General features: G+C 43.6%; 1 protein-coding gene across 15 annotated transcripts in view; it reads left to right on the top strand.

Annotated features, from left to right (window-relative positions):
• TRRAP (transformation/transcription domain associated protein) overlaps positions 1-17782 on the top strand; it is a 135477-nt gene that overhangs the window by 76794 nt on the left and 40901 nt on the right. For all 15 annotated transcript variants that reach the window (XM_081299852.1, XM_081299851.1, XM_081299849.1 and 12 more), the window contains 17 exons: positions 223-381; positions 482-616; positions 1391-1501; positions 2425-2571; positions 4145-4358; positions 5021-5146; positions 6876-7022; positions 7679-7878; positions 8495-8616; positions 8906-9119; positions 11495-11674; positions 13425-13571; positions 14700-14819; positions 15019-15306; positions 15453-15590; positions 16334-16446; positions 16842-16977. In XM_081299852.1, the coding sequence (XP_081155978.1) occupies positions 223-381; positions 482-616; positions 1391-1501; positions 2425-2571; positions 4145-4358; positions 5021-5146; positions 6876-7022; positions 7679-7878; positions 8495-8616; positions 8906-9119; positions 11495-11674; positions 13425-13571; positions 14700-14819; positions 15019-15306; positions 15453-15590; positions 16334-16446; positions 16842-16977 (2697 nt within the window). The remainder of the gene's footprint in view (positions 1-222; positions 382-481; positions 617-1390; positions 1502-2424; positions 2572-4144; positions 4359-5020; positions 5147-6875; positions 7023-7678; positions 7879-8494; positions 8617-8905; positions 9120-11494; positions 11675-13424; positions 13572-14699; positions 14820-15018; positions 15307-15452; positions 15591-16333; positions 16447-16841; positions 16978-17782) is intronic.

Below are 17782 nucleotides of genomic sequence, written 5' to 3'. Positions count from 1 at the left end.
GAAGGTTGTTATACATGTGACTAAACTCACCTACTTGTCCAAGAAGAATTCAGATTTTCAGCATATTTTAGAGATGTTATTGACAGGCTGAAATACGCTATTATGTGGGCAGAGGGATAATAAGCACATTCATGGGTAAATGAGAATTTACTTGATAGGTGTCTGCACATGTGCTGGAGCATGTCCATTATCCCTAACATGATGCTGGCCCTGCACCTACAGGTGTACTACCCCGTACGGCACCATTTGGTACAGCACATGGTCAGTGCCATGCAGAGGCTGGGCTTTACGCCCAGTGTCACCATTGAGCAGAGGAGGCTGGCCGTGGACCTGTCAGAGGTTGTCATCAAGTGGGAATTGCAGAGGATCAAGGACCAGCAGGTAGGAATGTCAACTCTTGGTGTCATCCCTGATTATATTCCTTACATATCTCCCTGGAAACCAGTCAGTAAAGTCAGGTGTGTATGTGTGTGTTTTTAAGCCGGATTCAGATATGGACCCAAATTCCAGTGGAGAAGGAATCAATTCTGTCTCATCCTCCATTAAGAGAGGCCTGTCCGTAGATTCTGCCCAGGAAGTGAAGCGCTTCAGGACAGCCACCGGAGCCATCAGTGCAGTAAGAGCTCACTCTTTCCTAATGTGTGCCGTGTGTCCTCGTGGGACCTTGTGTATTTATTCAATTCGAGTGTGGCCAAGTGCTAAGCTGGAGAGGCAGCTTAGCTCCAATAGGCTCCATGGCATGTCACCTACTAAGGTATTTCCCAAGTTTCCAGATACATTTTTCTTAAGAGTTTTGTGAACAATGGTTAATTGCTTACAGGAAGGCATCAGGAGAAACTGTTGAGGACTGGGGGTGTAGCGCAGAGGTAGAGCACTTGTCTACCTGCGTGAGGCCTGGTTGCATCCCCAGCACCACATAAACCAGGAGAGAGTGTGCTGGGCGCTGTGGTGCACCCCTGTAATCCCAGTGGCACAGACGGCTGAGGCAGGAGCAGCACAGCTGTCCCTGTTTCACTGTGCTTGGCCACCCAGGCCTTTCCTCCACTTTGCAAAGACTTCAGGTCCTTTCTCTCTTAGCAGGAGTCTGCTGGCTCTTTTTCTTCTGCCTGAAGCCGTTTCTTTTTCCCTGTTTCCTGTGTCAGGCTTCTTCTCAGTCACTCTGTTTTCCACTTGCTGGGTCCTACTCCCTTTGGATCCCCATCACATGAGACATAGTCCTCTGCTCACCTGCTGGCTCTGTGGCCTTTAGAGGGGCAGAGGCCACATCTGTTCCCCATGCCATTCCCAGAGACATTGGGAAGAATCCTGTAATGTCAGCTGGCTCAGCACCTTGTGTGGGCAGTTCTCATTGAGAATTCCCTTCCTGCCTTAAAGGACAACCCTTTCCTAGGTATTTGGGAGGAGCCAGTCACTGCCTGGAGCTGATTCTCTTCTCGCCAAGCCCATCGACAAGCAGCACACAGACACCGTGGTGAACTTCCTCATTCGAGTGGCTTGTCAGGTATGGGACTCTGAAGAACAGAAGTCATTTAGTGACACCATAGGATGTTTTCTGTGACAGTTTAGTCAGAAATAGACCAGACCTAAGGTTAATTGTGTTACTTTCCTGCCAAATTTTGCTGATTTCATGCCAGGTTAATATTTCTAAAATGTGCCTGTGTCTTAAATTGGTATAATTGGTTATGGGTCTTTTTTCCGTACTAATAAAATAATGGTGTGCCATAACTAACAGCATCTTGGCATTGGTGAGATACAGTAGCTCAGTGCTCTTGGGCTGGTTATTTAATTTTCAACTTTTTTTTTTTCCCCAAATCATTAAAATGGGAACAGAGCATAAACCATTATGTTGTTGATCAGTCTACTTAAAGTTTATTTTCAGTACTTTATAGCTTAAGTTTATTTATCATTCATATCAGTTTATAATATCATGGAGTTGTTTGTATTCCATTCCTGAAACTTCATTTTATATTTCAAAAAATAATTATAAATGAAATCTTTCTAGTCTCTTTAACTTTATTTTATTTTTTTTTTAATTTGGGGGTCTTAAGTTCTTACAACTATTAAAATAGTGTATCTTGTAATACTGTTGAGAATTTCCAAGAATTAAAAAGAATCTTCTGAATTGAAAAACCAGTAAATACTTCCTGTAGCACTCCAGGCAGCATGCTGGAGGCCACCCAGGGAGGAGCGTGGGCCTGTCAGTCACACAGAACTGCAGATCAGTCCCACTGACATGCTGCAAAGGAGAGGAGTGCAGGGGTAAGGGACCCAGTAGGGGAAGGTCCGAGTCAGAGAAGGTGGCCACGAGGCGGAGAGCTAGGTGCGAGGGTGCACGTGCAGTAGAGAAACTGTGTCAATGATGCTGTTAGAATGATGGACACATACACGCTGAGACATGCTAGCTGAGTGTGGCTGCATTTTCAGGTTAATGACAACACCAACACAGCCGGGTCTCCTGGGGAGGTGCTCTCTCGGCGTTGTGTGAATCTTCTGAAGACCGCGCTACGCCCGGATATGTGGTCCAAGTCGGAGCTCAAACTGCAGTGGTTTGACAAACTGCTGATGACTGTGGTAGGTGCACAGGTCTGTTAGGCCGCAGCCAGGCTGCCAAGCTGTTAATCAGATGCTGTTGCCTGGGCGAAGGGATGGGCATTTGTGGATCCCTTCTGGACCTGACCCTGAAAACCCAAATCTTCCAGACCCCAGAGGCACTGCCTCTTCTACTTTTCTATTCTGGCTGCTGAGGAGAAGGAGCCGGTTTGACTCACTGAACATGATTTTACCACTTCAGCGCTCACCCCAGCCCCAAATATACTTAGGGGTGCTTTCTGAAGCAAGACAGTTGACTTTTGACTTGTATTTGCAGACATATTTCTTTAACTATCCTAAGTTGATTTGACAAAAAATATTTTTTAAATAAGCATGAGTTTTTTGAACAGATTTTATTGATGGCTGAAGGCTTTAGGCAGTTTGGCAGCATTTGGGCCAATCTCTTGGTTTGGTGTCTTAGTGTTGTTCTTTTGCCTTAGCCATTTCAGTGCCCTCACAGGTTCCATATTTTGATGAAGTTTGAAAGCTTCACAATCAGAATTATAAAACAGGTTATAGGCATTTGTCTTTTTGGATTGCAAACCTTGATGCTGTTGCCTAGGTTTTTGAAAAGTCACACAGTGCAGTCCTGTGCTGGGAAGCAGAACTGTGAAGAATCTTGAAGACTGCAGCACATGTTTTGATTCTGCTCTGGTGCAGAGCTTCTGGACTGTCTGTAGATTTCTTTCTCTTTGTCTCTAAAGGATTCGATCACTTTCCCTTCAAATGCATTCATAGTTGAAAGCTCAGCCGTAGTGGGCAGTCTCTGCCACTTCATAGGCTAGTGTCTTCAAGAAGCAGTGCGTGGGCCCTGGTAACAGTGGCTTTCTGCCTTGATTTCTGTAACTCATAGTGAAAGACTTTACCTCACAAGCTAGTAAAATTTTACCCTACAGAATGCATACACAGGGCATGTATGTGTGTAAACTGCAGAAGTGAATACTTCATGAAACATTACCTATCCTTCCTACAAACCAGGCTCTGTAATTTTCAGTTTACTCAGTTTTTATTTCTTTTTACTGCTGCCATCATCTGTTGGATTGAGTCAGTTTGAAATAGTCAGTTGGATAGACAGTTTGAAAGATTCCTCTTTGGATGCATTTTTGTATTTTTAAGTAAAAATGTGGGAGGAGAAAAGCACAATTCATCATGTAGCTTTTCAGTCCGGATTTTAATGACTTTTAAAATATTGATATTATTTAATTAAATATTAATATCATAAGCTTTTAAAAAAAAGTTTTGACTAAAGCAGATTTATAAAAGACACAGTCATGAAATTCTGCTCTATATGGTCATCCCATGACTTCATTCTTTGTGTGTGTGTGGGGGGGTGGTGGTGGTGGTGGTGGTGGGGATTGAACCCAGGGCTTTGTGCATGCAAAGCAAGCACTTTATCAACTGAGCTATATCCCCAGCACCATGACTTCATTCTTTAGTGGCTTCTTATTAGCTTCTGAATCCTGCATGGCCTAGTTTTATATCTTGCTGGATTTGTTTCTGAAATTCACTGGACCCCAGTACGTCATCTGAGAGTGATCTGTGTTCTCCACCCCAGGAGCAGCCGAATCAAGTGAACTATGGAAATATTTGCACAGGATTGGAAGTGCTGAGTTTCTTGCTGACCGTCCTTCAGTCCCCAGCCATCCTCAGTAGCTTCAAGCCCCTGCAGCGTGGCATCGCTGCCTGTATGACGTGTGGAAACACCAAAGTGCTGAGAGCCGTCCACAGCCTGCTCTCTCGCCTCATGAGTATTTTCCCAACAGAGCCAAGTAGGTGACCCTCTCATTTGTGCTGCTTTTCTTTTGGAGTTGACAGGTGGACATACCACTTATTGATTGAGAGGGCTCATTCTCCAGTTGCTATGTTGAGCATTTTGTTACCCCCCTTTAGTTTTTAATGTATTTTTTAGTTTAGGTGGATACAGTATCTTTATTATTTTTATGTGGTGCTTCATGCATGCTAGGCAAGCACTCCACCACTGAGCCACAACCCAGTCCTGTTACTCCATTTTTTCTTCTGACCTTTCTTTGAAAAAAAAAAAAAAAAAGACATGAAAACTATTTGGAAGCATTGCATTATTTTCTCTCTGCTTTGAAGATTAATTCACTTCTTTGTCTGCCAGATATTCCTATTTCCTTCAGGTATTAAAGGGAAGTTAGATTAAAGTATAATAGCAAATGTTGAGCAGTTAAAGAGATCAAAGTTTCACATATTGTGAATAAGTGTTTAGAGCACATTGAGGTAAGGTATGGAGAGAGAACAGCTGTCCTTGCCTATGTGAAATGGGACCACCCCAAAGATGAGGCCCACACTGTCCTGTAGTGGTAGACAAGTGCCCACACCAGTGCTGCATACATCAGAACTAGAGCTCAGTCCTGAGGTGAGGGCTCTGTGGCCTACTGCAGTGCCCAGTTCCTGACTTCTGCTTCAGGTACTTCCAGTGTGGCCTCTAAGTACGAAGAGCTGGAGTGCCTGTACGCGGCAGTTGGGAAGGTCATCTATGAAGGACTTACCAACTACGAGAAGGCCACCAACGCTAATCCTTCCCAGCTCTTTGGTGAGTGTGTATCTGGTTTTCCTAGCAGTGGTTCAGTTGGGCATCAGCCCTGCTCACTACACATGCCTCTGGGAATGCCTCAGGCTACCAGGAGCAGCTAATCCAGGTGTCATCCACTGCCCACGAGGCCACTGTCCTCTGACTCTGAGGTAAATGACCCCCAGCCACCTGAGTGTCTCCTTTTGTCCCAGCATCTGACACACTCTATTTGAGAGGGGAATTGCTCCGTGGCAGACAGGTCCCACAGACCCAGTCAGTGTCACACCAAATACAGAGATGCTGCTCACACTGTGTCCTCATGTAGAATGACTTCTTCTACCATATCCACCTGCCAGTGACCCACTGCAGTAAACACTGTTCCTTTCTAATCATCTAGGGTGTCCCTAGCCCAGGTGAAGTAGAAGGTGATCGGGCAGCTGGGTACCCTTGGGCCCAGATCCCTAGAGGTCAGCTGTGTGGGTGCTCTCTACTTCTTGTCACACATCTTTTGATTAGGATTAGACTCAGGTTCTTTGAAAATCCAAGCGAGGGAAAACTGTATCAGAGTCATCTGGAAGCCGCTCTGGCGATCAGTTAACAGTTTGGCATGTGTCATTTTTCTGTGCACACAGATAGCCCATTTTGTGTAAATGCTTTTTTTGGTCTGAATTTTACAATCTCAATTCACTGTTTTTGTATAAATGTCTTGTTTCCTAAACTCTGGCTCTTTGCTCTCTGAAATTCAGGAGCCAGGTACATTTGGTTTAAATGGTACACTTTGCTGTACACACTTTCTCTGTTTTGGAACCAGGCAGGTTTGTGACTTTAAGTGGAGTCAAGCATTGATCCTGGCTCTTGTCACAGGAGAGATGAATGTCTCTTTGTTTCTTGTTCTCCAAAGGACTGATAGAGACCAGTTGTTCTCTATCAGCCCTGTCTCCCTCCTGTGTGGGGGTGACAGCAGGCTGGATGTAGCACAGAGTGAGGTGGGCCACACTGTCCTCATTGTGACAGACCCAGGTTTGCCACTGACATGTGCTCCATGGGCGAGGGCAGAGTCTGAATTCATCATTGACATCACCAGTGTCTCAGGTTGTCATCTTAGAGTCAGGCTGGCATATGCTGACTGCTTTATTGAGAATTGGCCTTTTAATAAGACAACCCTGAAATTGTCCAAACCTAGGAGACTCTTACCTGTAGATGGCAAATATTCTTTGATTGTTCAGTGATGTGATCAATTTATAATTATAAATTTAAAATTCAATATTTAAGTTAGAGTCATGATTATAAAAATATCAATTATGAAAGAAATTTTTTCATAATACTCAGTGTGCATGTTCTGTGTTGGTTTGGCTGATTTTAACTGAACTTGTGCAGTTTTCCAGAATGAAATACCAAATCAAATTCTAAACTGTCATGTTGAGACAGGCTGGATGAAAAAGAAAGGATTATTTTCCTTTTTTTACTTTTCCCCAAAACTATCTTCAAAGCTTTACCATGGGCGGTTTGCCAAAATGTAAAATTCCAGAACTGGAGGGAAGGGTGATGTTTGTCCCAAAGCACAGATGTCAGTGCCACTCAGTGGGAATGACCATTGTCAAGAGCTCAGAAGACGTGGAGCTCCAAATGTAACTCCCTCTTGGAATTTGGTACCAGCCTGTACCCTGTCAGAACAGAATGCTTTAAAAGCACATTGTTGTTACTCAGTTATGGAACTTTTCTGTGAAACAACTGTAATTCCTCCCTGCAGGGACTCTCATGATCCTTAAGTCAGCCTGCAGCAACAACCCAAGCTACATCGACAGGCTGATCTCTGTCTTCATGCGCTCCCTACAGAAGATGGTCCGAGAGCATTTAAATCCACAGGCAGCCTCGGGGAGCACTGAGGCAACTGCAGGTGACAACCTTAGGCCCGGGTTTTCCTCAGTCATTGAGTAGCTGAATGCTTCAGGCTGTGTGGTTAAATTCTAGTATAAATGGGTTAAGGTGAAGTCCTTCTGTTTACTTGAAATTTGTTATATCCACTCCATAATGAAGAAATAAAAAAATCAAAACTAGCTCATTATAAAAATCTGTTTTTAAAATTTGTGGATGTAATAATGGAAAATTTTAAAGTGAGAGGCATTAGATTGCTGTTGGAGAATGTTTGAGTATCATTTCTGAAGAATTAAGTCACGGGTTCCAGACATGAGCCGTGGGCTCCAGGAATCTAGGTGATAGGGGCAGCTGGCAGGGGACCATATTTGGCATGGCTGCTGGATGCACCTCAGGACTGTGGCTGTGCTTTCTGCACGGTGTGGAGAGCCTGAGGTGTTCTTACACGGTTCCCAGCAGCTCCCTCGTCTCTCTCTCTCGGACAGGGCTCCTAGAGAGCCACTCTCACAAGGTATAGCTATAAGAAATTGATGAGTTCCCTGAGCTCTGGTTGGTAAAGACTTGGTGGTGGTGGTTGGGGGAACGTGTGGAACCCAACACGTCAAGTCATGCAGGACAGAGGCCCTTTTAACTATGTCTAGAAATTTGTTGGGGTGTGTTTTGTCTGTGCATGAGCAGGAACTAGCGAGCTGGTGATGCTGAGTCTGGAGCTGGTGAAGACTCGGCTGGCCGTGATGAGCATGGAGATGCGCAAGAACTTCATTCAGGCCATTCTGACGTCCCTCATTGAAAAGTCCCCAGATGCCAAGATCCTCCGGGCTGTGGTAAAAATTGTGGAAGAATGGGTGAAGAATAATTCCCCAATGGCAGCCAATCAGGTGAGCTGGGAGGAGGGCACTATGCCTGGCCTAGCTTCCCTCCTTTGAATGCAAGAAAAAAATTGTCACCTTCTCATTCCTCTGAAACTTCTTGAAGCAAAATATTTTCTTGTCTATATTTGCATTCATAGTATCTGCTTGATTGGGTTGAAGTTAACTCAGTTCACTCAATGTATGTCAAGTAGAAAATTGGAACTAACATATTGCTTAATATTTGCTGTGGCTGTTCTCCTGTTAAGACATTCAGTGAACTTTATTTATTGCCGTTTTCTAGGGTGGAGGGAAGCCAGAAAATAATAGTAATAATAAGGGAAAAAATTTTTTTTTCACTTAGTGAGGGTTTGCTAACTTCCTGATTTGTCGTCTAATTTAGTTGCTTTCTCTTCAAAGTGAGTTGTAGCCTCCATGGAAATCATATTGGCATTTCTTTTTTAAGCTCCCAGAGATAGCTGAAATCATGTTAGATTTTTCTGTTTAGAAATAGCCTTCTTTTAATACGTGGTAAAATTGTAGGAACATAAAAAGCAGTGAAACAGGTGGCAGAAGTACTCTTAAAATATGTGTTTTCTCAAATAGAATTAATTGGCCTTTTCTTTTAAAAAACAATTTTGTACAGACACCCACACTCCGGGAGAAGTCCATTTTGCTTGTGAAAATGATGACCTATGTGGAAAAGCGTTTCCCAGAAGACCTTGAGTTAAATGCACAGTTTCTAGATCTTGTTAACTATGTCTACAGGTAATTATAGCAACTAATCAAATATTGCATATATTGGTCTGTAATGTGTTCTCCGATCAAACAGTGTAATTTAAGATACTCACTTAAATACTAAATCACGCAACATATTTTGGCTTTACTAACAAGCCTTTTGCAGAATGCTGCTTAAACATGTCACAATTGGTACCCCTTAGCCATCATAGTGGCATTTCAGAAAACTGGTGTCCACCGTACTCTGTGCGCTTGCTCGTGGTTTGCACCATCCCCATCTGCCTGCTCTTCCATCTTGATGTGACCTCTTTGGTTGCAGGGACGAGGCCCTGTCTGGCAGCGAGCTGACTGCGAAGCTGGAGCCCGCCTTTCTCTCAGGGTTGCGCTGTGCCCAGCCACTCATCAGAGCAAAGTTTTTTGAGGTTTTTGATAACTCCATGAAACGCCGGGTCTATGAGCGTCTTCTGTACGTGACCTGTTCCCAGAATTGGGAAGCCATGGGGAACCACTTTTGGATCAAGCAGTGTATCGAGGTAGGTTGGACTGGAGTCAGCATCTGTAAATAGGAGGTGGCCATGGGTTTTCTGGTAGGGTGCATAAGCCAATGATCACGTATGCCCAGGTGAACTGGACATCTCCAACCTGAACCTGCTGTTAATTTCTAGGAAGAAACAAGGATTGAAGGTTGAGTGTTCATCTAAAACTTTTTTGGTAGATTTAAACCCTTTATCAAAAAGTCGAATTACTGGGCACATTGGCACACATCTGTAATCCCAGCAGCTCAGGAAGCTGAGGCAGGAGGATTGCAAGTTTGGGGTCAACCCGGGCTACTTAGGTAGGTCCTGTCTCAAACAGTTTTAACAAGTGGAGATAGCACTGGGGATATACATCAGTGGTATGGTGCCCATGGATTCCACCACACACAAACACACACAAAGTGAATAATAGTTCTTAATTTGTAGACAAAGATTTCTTTTTCTTCAAATATAAACATTTTATACATTTGTAAATATAAATGTTTCTCTGTGCCTTGAGAATTTAGCCATGTGTTGTGATTGTCAGCCCTCCTCATTCTGCAGTTAGGAAGGAAAGAGCAGCCTGATAGCCCCTTTGGTTCTGAGTCTTTAGCACAAGGAGTTGGGTAGTAGGAGCAGTCGGATGTCAAATGGTCAGTGTATGAAGTCCAGATCTAGAGCAGGATTGGCATTGATTGCAGTGGCAGGCAAGTCAAGACATTGGTGGTGCTTTAGCAGGATCACAGCGAGACTTCCTGTTTGTTGGTCATGGGAGTCAGCTGTCCTCCTCTCTTGGGCTTATTCATCAACTTAAGGCACCAGCAACTTGGATCTCCTATAGCAGGTAACCAGTCCTCGTCTGCATACCTAGAATGAATGAAACCATTTAATACAACTGAGACAGAGGTCATTAGGTTCTCTCTAATGCAAAGGAAAGGAATTATGGCATTGGATTCTCTTTGGTTGAAAGGAAGTTTTATCACTGCCAAATGCAGCATGGATTTGGAATTTTGCTAATGGCAACACAGTGAGCAAAGTTTCTTGCTTTGCCCCTCCTTCATTCTGGAGGTCTGTCAACTGCTGAGTAGGGACCAGGCACTGGGCCTGGTAATAAAAATGCAAAGATGAATAAGACGTTGTGGACAGGTACACAAGAATTGATTAGAGGAAGGGCTCAGCCAGGATCCCTGAGCTTTCCCACGTCTGATCTGTCCCTGGAGGTACCAGTTCAAGGCCATGCTGCAGTCAGTTTCCTCACCCCCTATCCCTCGTCTGTTTCCTCTGTTGCTGTAAAATTGTTCTTAACAATTTTGTACTTGACATAAAACCCAGCCTCCAGGTTAGTTCTCATGTGCCCCCAAGTGACTGTGCTGTTGCCTCCTTTTCCAGCCCCATCCTGCCCCCTCGCTCCCTCCCCATTCGTCTCTAGTCAACTTGACCTTTCTTAGTCTTTCCACTTTTATTGGTCCTTTTAATAAAAATGATAAATTGATAAATTTATAATTGTACGTGTGGAGGACAGGATGATGTCATAATTTCTTCATACAATGCAAATTCAAATACATCACTTCTAAGGAGCAACATTTTCTGTGGTGAGAAAATTTGAAATTTGCACACTCAACAACTTTGAAATATATAATACTCTATTCTTAGCTGCATTCACCATGTGATGCAGATCTCAAGAAAACTCCCTGCCACTCTGGCACCCTCTGCTCTCTGTCAGTCTGCCTGTTCTTTGGCTGCATTATCCAGTGGGCATTTGGCCAGGCTTCTCTTTGCCTTTGACACTTCAGCTTCATGAGGATTTTGCTGCTATCTCTGAAATAGATGAATGTCCAGGTCCTCTGTAGTACCCAGTGGGTGCTCAGTTAATTTGCAGATTGCAAGAGTGGTTTGGTCCTGTGCAGCTTAAGCAGACATCCTGTGGTGAAGAGCATGAGGTGGTGCTGTGTGGAGAACAGTCTTGGAAGTGCTAAGAGCAGGTGGGACGTGGTCTGAGTACAGAAGCAAGCAAGGAGTCCCGTCACAGAGGTCTTGCGCATGGCCCTGGTGGGATTACAGTGATCCCAGGGGAGTGGAAGGAGATGGGCTTGAAAGGGTGGGTCTAGAGATGAGTTAGGAGATTCTATCCTGTAGTAGGTGACATTGGCAGGGCTTGTGGTTGGGATATGGGCAGTGAGAGAGAACAAAAAGCAGACAGTGAAGCACAGGGCTTCTGGTTTCTATGTCTGGAAGAAGATGGAATCCATCTAGTGTGGAAAAGGGGGAAGGGTGCTGAGCCGCCCTGGACCTGCTGATTTAGACCCCCACTAACCACATGCACCTGTTGAGATGACCAGGTATTAACCATGTGTCTACTTTAGGCTGATCTTCTTTTTCACAAACCCCTCCAGCTCCTCCTGGCGGTGTGTGAGAAGAGCACTCCCATTGGGACTAGCTGCCAGGGAGCTATGCTTCCATCCATAACCAACGTCATCAACCTGGCTGACAGCCATGACCGCGCCGCCTTCGCCATGGTCACGCATGTCAAGCAGGAGCCTCGGGAGCGAGAGAACAGCGAGTCCAAGGAGGAGGTGAGGCTCTGGATTCCACAGGCAGAATTCCTAATCCTGCTGGGGAATTTGATAATGAAGAGAGCAGTATATTAAAAGTTTTCCACCCCAAAGCTCCAAATACGGCGCCTGACTACATTCAGTTAGATTAAAATTGAGAAGCATCTTGTATTGCCATTCATTTTGGGATAGATCACTGTTTCATGAGCTGTTATACTGCTTAGGACAGAATGTTTCACTGTTGCGACTTCTTTCCCCACGTCAGCAGTGTGTTGCACTATAAAGCTGTGCTTGGGGGAGTGGTACCTGCCATAAAGGAACCCTCCTCTAACTGGTCTCACCAGACACCTGCTAAGAACCTTCCCGGTCTCTGTTTAATTTAGTCTTAGGATGGGCAGTGTGGAGCCTTTGGCTCCCCAGGAATCTCTCCACCAAGGCAGATGCTTTAGTCTTGATGGCTTTTGATCCTCCCTGGGGGAGGGGCTGTCATGACATCAGACTTTTTTGTTGTACCAGGGATTGAACCCAGGAGCATTTTATCACTGAACTACACCCTCAGCTCTTTTTATTTTTTATTTTCAAGACAGGGTCTTGCTAAGTTACTGAGGCCACCCTCAAACTTGGCCATCTTCCTGCCTCTGCTTCTGGAATTGCTGGGCTTGCAGGTGTGTGCCACCATGCCTGGCTGCAGGCAGGAGTTTTAGATGCTGCGTCCTTCAGGTTGTTGGCTTTTGGAAGCTCAGTCTGTGTGGAGTCTTAGAAGATAGTCACTCAGCAGTGAAGGGTTGAGCACTGACTTTCCATGCTCTAAAAGGAGGAATTTCTTCCCCCTCCTCCAGTGAAAGGAGGAGATATCCTACATTAACAAAGAAGAATTTAAAATTTTCTGCACTGCTGCTAAATACGAGATCTTGGTGGTTTTCTCTTTCTTTACTACAATCTTCTGTGTGAAATAAATTGTTATGGATTCTGTGTTCTCAAGGGCATATATCAAATTGTTGATCTATTGATTTGTAGGAATAGTTTGATGATTGAGTGTTTCCAGAAGCTTCCCACAGAAATAAGGTCCATTCCTGTTTGGAACCAAGTCATAGAAAACATTGCACCAGGGGACGGATGTAGCTCAGTTGGTAGAGTGCTTGCCTCGCATGCACAAGGCCCTGGGTTCAATCGCCAGTACTACCACCACCAAAAAAAAAAAAAAAAAAAAAGTGCATTTTGAGAAATGATGGGTCATGACTCTTTTACTTTTTGAAGTTTGTACTATTTTATTTTGCCTTCTGTAACCTAAATATGAAAGCAAAATGGTGATTTTTCATAGTTATTTTAAATTTTAGTAAATGAGGAAATTGCTAGCTGTTTCATTCCTAGATGCCTTGAGAGAAAGAAAAGGACTTGTTAATCTGGATTTTGTAAGATTATTTAAGTGTAAATCTAGTATTCCTTATCTGAAGAGCTTGGGACAGAAGTGTTTCAGATTTTGGAGATTTGGAGATGTTGAAATAGTTAAATAAACTTCACCATGGTTGTGTATCCTTAAATCTAAAATTCTAAAATCTCACATGCTTCAAAATCCCAAACTTTGTGCTAAAAAAATTTTTGAATTTTGGAGCACTTTAGATTTTAGAATTTCTGATTAGGGATTCTTAGCCGTACTTGCAAATTTCTAGGAAACTAGTACAAATTTTACTTGCCAAAAGTGTGGCTAGGCATTGTGTTTGTTGCTTTTTAATTCTTTGGCATTTTGGCTTTGCTTGTTTTTGTTTTTTAGGATGTAGAAATAGATATTGAGCTAGCTCCTGGGGATCAGACCAGCACACCCAAAACCAAAGAACTTTCTGAAAAGGACATTGGAAACCAGCTGCACATGTTAACCAACAGACATGACAAATTTCTTGATACGCTTCGTGAAGTGAAGGTCTGTATGTGAGTTTAGGAGGGAAGTTATTTTTCCCTCCTGAATATTTTGAAACCTAAATCAGGGTTATCTCATTGCAGTATAAATTTTAATTTTCTTCCCTATCTCAACTGAAACTTTTATAGTGCAGTGAGACTCCAAAACAGATATCTAATATAAATATTTGAGAAAGGAGTTATAGTATCTTATGGGGGACCAAAAAAAGAGGTAATTTCTCCGCTACTCTTCCCTGGAAGAAATGGTAAAAAGAATTACCAAGAGTATGCGATGGCATAGTGTTGAATTATTTCCATGTGCTATGGAAGAATAGCCAGGCATGGTGGTGCATGTCTGTAATCCCAGCAACTTGAGTTGTTGAGGCAGGAGGATCATAAGTTCAAAGCCAGCCTCAGCAACTTTGAAGTTCTAAGAAACTTCTAAGACCCTGTCTCAAAATAAAATTAAAACAAAAAATGTGGCTCCATGGTTAAGTGCCTCTGGGTTCAATCCCTGGTACCAAAAAAAAAAGGAAAGAAAGAAGAACTAGTTAATATGGTAAATCAAGTTTCCTCTGTGAGGTCAGGGACCCCAAATGGATCTTCATTTTGAGATTTACCCAAATAAAAAAGTCTGGCTTCCACACACTTTGCAGTCAGCCATGGGCATGATCGTTTTCATGTAATAAAGGAAGCTGTCAAGGCCCCCTACCCCACGTCACATTCATTTCAGGACCTATGTAAAGAAAAACCACAAATTATGTACCATAAATAATTTTTATGTAAAAATTTTTTTTTTAACTGATCCTGAATTTCTGCATTAAATCAATCCTCAAACTTGTGTCTGACACCATTGTTGTCTAAGATGAGCATAAAATGCTTGGTCTTATGTTGGATAGAGCAGGGAGCAGAGCATCCTTACATATGTAAATGACACTCTCATCATAGGTTAGTCACCTTTATAGTCCCCTGTTCTGATACCACTGCCAGAAAGGACTGTCTGTCCATGTCCCCAAACCCAGAGGCCTTCTGTGGTGATAGGTACCACATGGAAACTGACATACTAGTTGCTTTGGCATGACTGGTGTCTTCTGAGCACAGATGCAGGAATCCTGGACCACAGCCATCTAAGCTTGTTCTTTTCTGTTCCCAGACCGGAGCACTGCTCAGTGCCTTTGTACAATTATGCCACATTTCTACAACACTGGCAGAGAAGACCTGGGTCCAACTTTTTCCCAGATTGTGGAAAATCCTCTCTGATAGACAACAGCATGTGAGTATATTTTTTTAAATCCTGTTTTGGAAAAGTATAGTTTTAGTTCTTGATAAGCATTCATGAAAGAATACAGTCTTTTAAATTTTAGAGAATGAGGAAATTGCTAGCTGTTTCATTCCTAGGTGCCTTAAGAGAAAGAAAAGGACTTGCCAGTTTTTTAAACAAATATCTAAAACAGCATGTGCTTGGGTTCCAGGCCCTTGCAGGTGAGATAAGCCCATTCCTGTGCAGTGGCAGTCACCAGGTACAGCGGGACTGTCAGCCCAGCGCGTTGAACTGCTTCGTGGAAGCCATGTCCCAGTGCGTCCCCCCGATCCCCATCAGACCCTGTGTTCTGAAGTACCTGGGGAAGACCCACAACCTCTGGTTCCGTTCCACACTAATGCTGGAGCACCAGGCCTTTGAAAAGGGTCTGAGCCTGCAGATTAAGCCAAAGCAGACTACGGAGTTCTATGAGCAAGAGAGCATAACGCCGCCTCAGCAGGTAAGGACCTGCCTTGCTTTATTAATTCTTGTCAGTGATGTCAGGCTTTCAGTAAGTACATCTCCCAAGAGACTTTGAGTACCATGAAGTCCCTTTATTGGAAAAAAGTTTGTCACGAGCACTTAGAAACTGTGATCTGCTTTCAGGAGATATTGGACTCTCTTGCCGAACTTTATTCTCTGCTACAAGAGGAAGATATGTGGGCTGGTCTATGGCAGAAGCGTTGCAAATATTCAGAGACAGCAACTGCCATTGCTTATGAGCAGCACGGATTCTTTGAACAGGTAGCTACTGTTGGATGAAATGCCTGGATGCGTGATTGCAAAGAGGTCATTTTTAGGGGTTCACAAGTTAGAATTCCCATTGGAACAAGAAGTTTACTGTTTTATTTGAAGTATTCAAATCCTGTACATAGAAGTCTTTCAACTGAAATCTCAAGAGGAACCTACATGTATGACACACATTTTGTTTTATCTTACTGCTTTGGTATTGGGGATTGCACCCAGAGTTGCTCTACCACTGAGCTACATCCCTAGACCTTTTTATTTTATTTTGAGACAAGTGTCACTAAGTTGTTGAGGCTGGCCTCAAGCTTTTGATCCTCCTGCCTCTCAAGTAGCTGGGATGACGAGCCATGGCCCCTGTGCCCAGGTGACATAACCATAAAGCACAGTCCTGATGCTGATATGGGTGCTTTTTATCTGCTAGAAGGTGGATTGCTTTTAGTGCTAAAATTTCAGTCCTGAGGTTTGTCCTGTGGCAAGGGGCATGATCACAATCTGAGTGCTGTATAGGACACCAAAGCACAGAAACTCAAAAGTGCAGGCACTGCCTTGTGGCTGCAGTTACTAAAGGTCAGAGACTTAGTTCCAGGCGAGGATGGCCTCCCCTCCCTTCTGTGCAGGGGCCACCCTACCTGCTTCCTCTCCTGCTGACTCCTGTTCTATCTGAATAGTGAGTTGGGGGCATGACATCACGTGATCTTGGTCTTAAACACTGGTAAAAAAAAGCATTATTGGCCTTTTAGGCACAAGAATCCTATGAAAAGGCAATGGATAAGGCCAAAAAAGAACATGAGAGGAGTAACGCATCCCCTGCCATTTTCCCTGAGTACCAGCTCTGGGAAGACCACTGGATTCGGTAAGCTGAACACAGGATTTGGTATAGTCAAGGGCTGGTTAAACAAAAAAAGGGAAAAAATCTGAGAGTTCCTTATAATGAGTGTTTTTATAAAACCAAAATCCAAAAACAGTGTGTAAAATCTTGAGTATTTAAATGGGCTAATGGAAAAGCAATGAATTACTCCTGCCTCCTGTGTCCCTGGCTCTGGTCTCTTGGCAGCATGGTTGTCGCTCTTAGTGACCGTAGATAGGGAGTTCACCCTGTAGACCTGCCGGACATCCTGCAGCAGTCTGTCCCACATGGTGCTGCATTTCGTTTGTAGTGAAAATATGCTACTGAAAATCCTGTCCTGTCCTTGCAACGCACCAGTGCTCTGGTGACTGAGCTCTGGCTTTCACACTCCTGTCCTTTAGGTGTTCCAAGGAACTGAACCAGTGGGAAGCCTTGACCGAGTATGGCCAGTCCAAAGGCCACATAAACCCCTACCTCGTCTTGGAGTGTGCATGGCGGGTGTCCAACTGGACCGCCATGAAGGAGGCGCTGGTGCAGGTGAGCTGTCCTCCCATCCCCCTGGCTGTGATGTCAGTGAGGACTAGGCCACTGGGCTTCCTTCTCTGGACATGCTTATGCCTCCTGGAGGTTTCTCTTCAAGTAGTCTGAGCTGGGTGATTTGGCAAATGAAAGATACAGCTCTTGGGAAAGAAATATTCCTCTTGGTTTTTTCCCCCTAAATTTGAATGAAATTATGAACTAAATATTAGTTCATTATTCTGTTATGAGTGTCAGATGTGAAGTCCTCGATCTCCACAGAGACTGAAAGAACAGATTGGATGGTGTTGGCAGAAACACTAGAACTGACTGACAAAGATGAGAGGGTGAACTGGGCCAGCCCAGGACAGGGTGTGTTTGCTGTTGTCCATCAGGCAATTGAGTGAAATGGTCTCCTATTCAAAATCTGTTGTGTATGATGGAATTTATAAATGTGTAGTGTTATCTGAGATTGAGTCATGAACTTGGTTGGGTTGCACTTTTTTTTTTTTTTAAACTAAATTAACTTCATTCTGAAAAATTTAGTGGACAATGGGAGAAGCTATATAGAATATAGCTCCTTTTTTCCTACTAGGAAGCTTCTGTGGTATACTTTTATAGCTAGAGAGATTGGCCACTCATTGGAATTCAGGAAAGGAGAGTATCCAGAAAGGTAGTTTAAATGAATGACTTCTGTAAAGAAATTATAGTTTTCCTTATAGGCAAATTTCTGTTTATTACTTTGCATAATTGGCCACAAGAAAGTGAGCTTTTTCCTGTTTAGGAGAAGACTACCCATCACTGTCTCTGTAATTTCTTTAACTAT

Source organism: Spermophilus citellus (genome assembly GCF_964194105.1).
Source record: "Spermophilus citellus genome assembly, chromosome: 6".
NCBI lineage: Eukaryota > Metazoa > Chordata > Mammalia > Rodentia > Sciuridae > Spermophilus > Spermophilus citellus.
The sequence above is the reverse complement of the archived record's forward strand: the minus strand, read 5'-3'. Positions and strand labels throughout refer to the sequence as shown.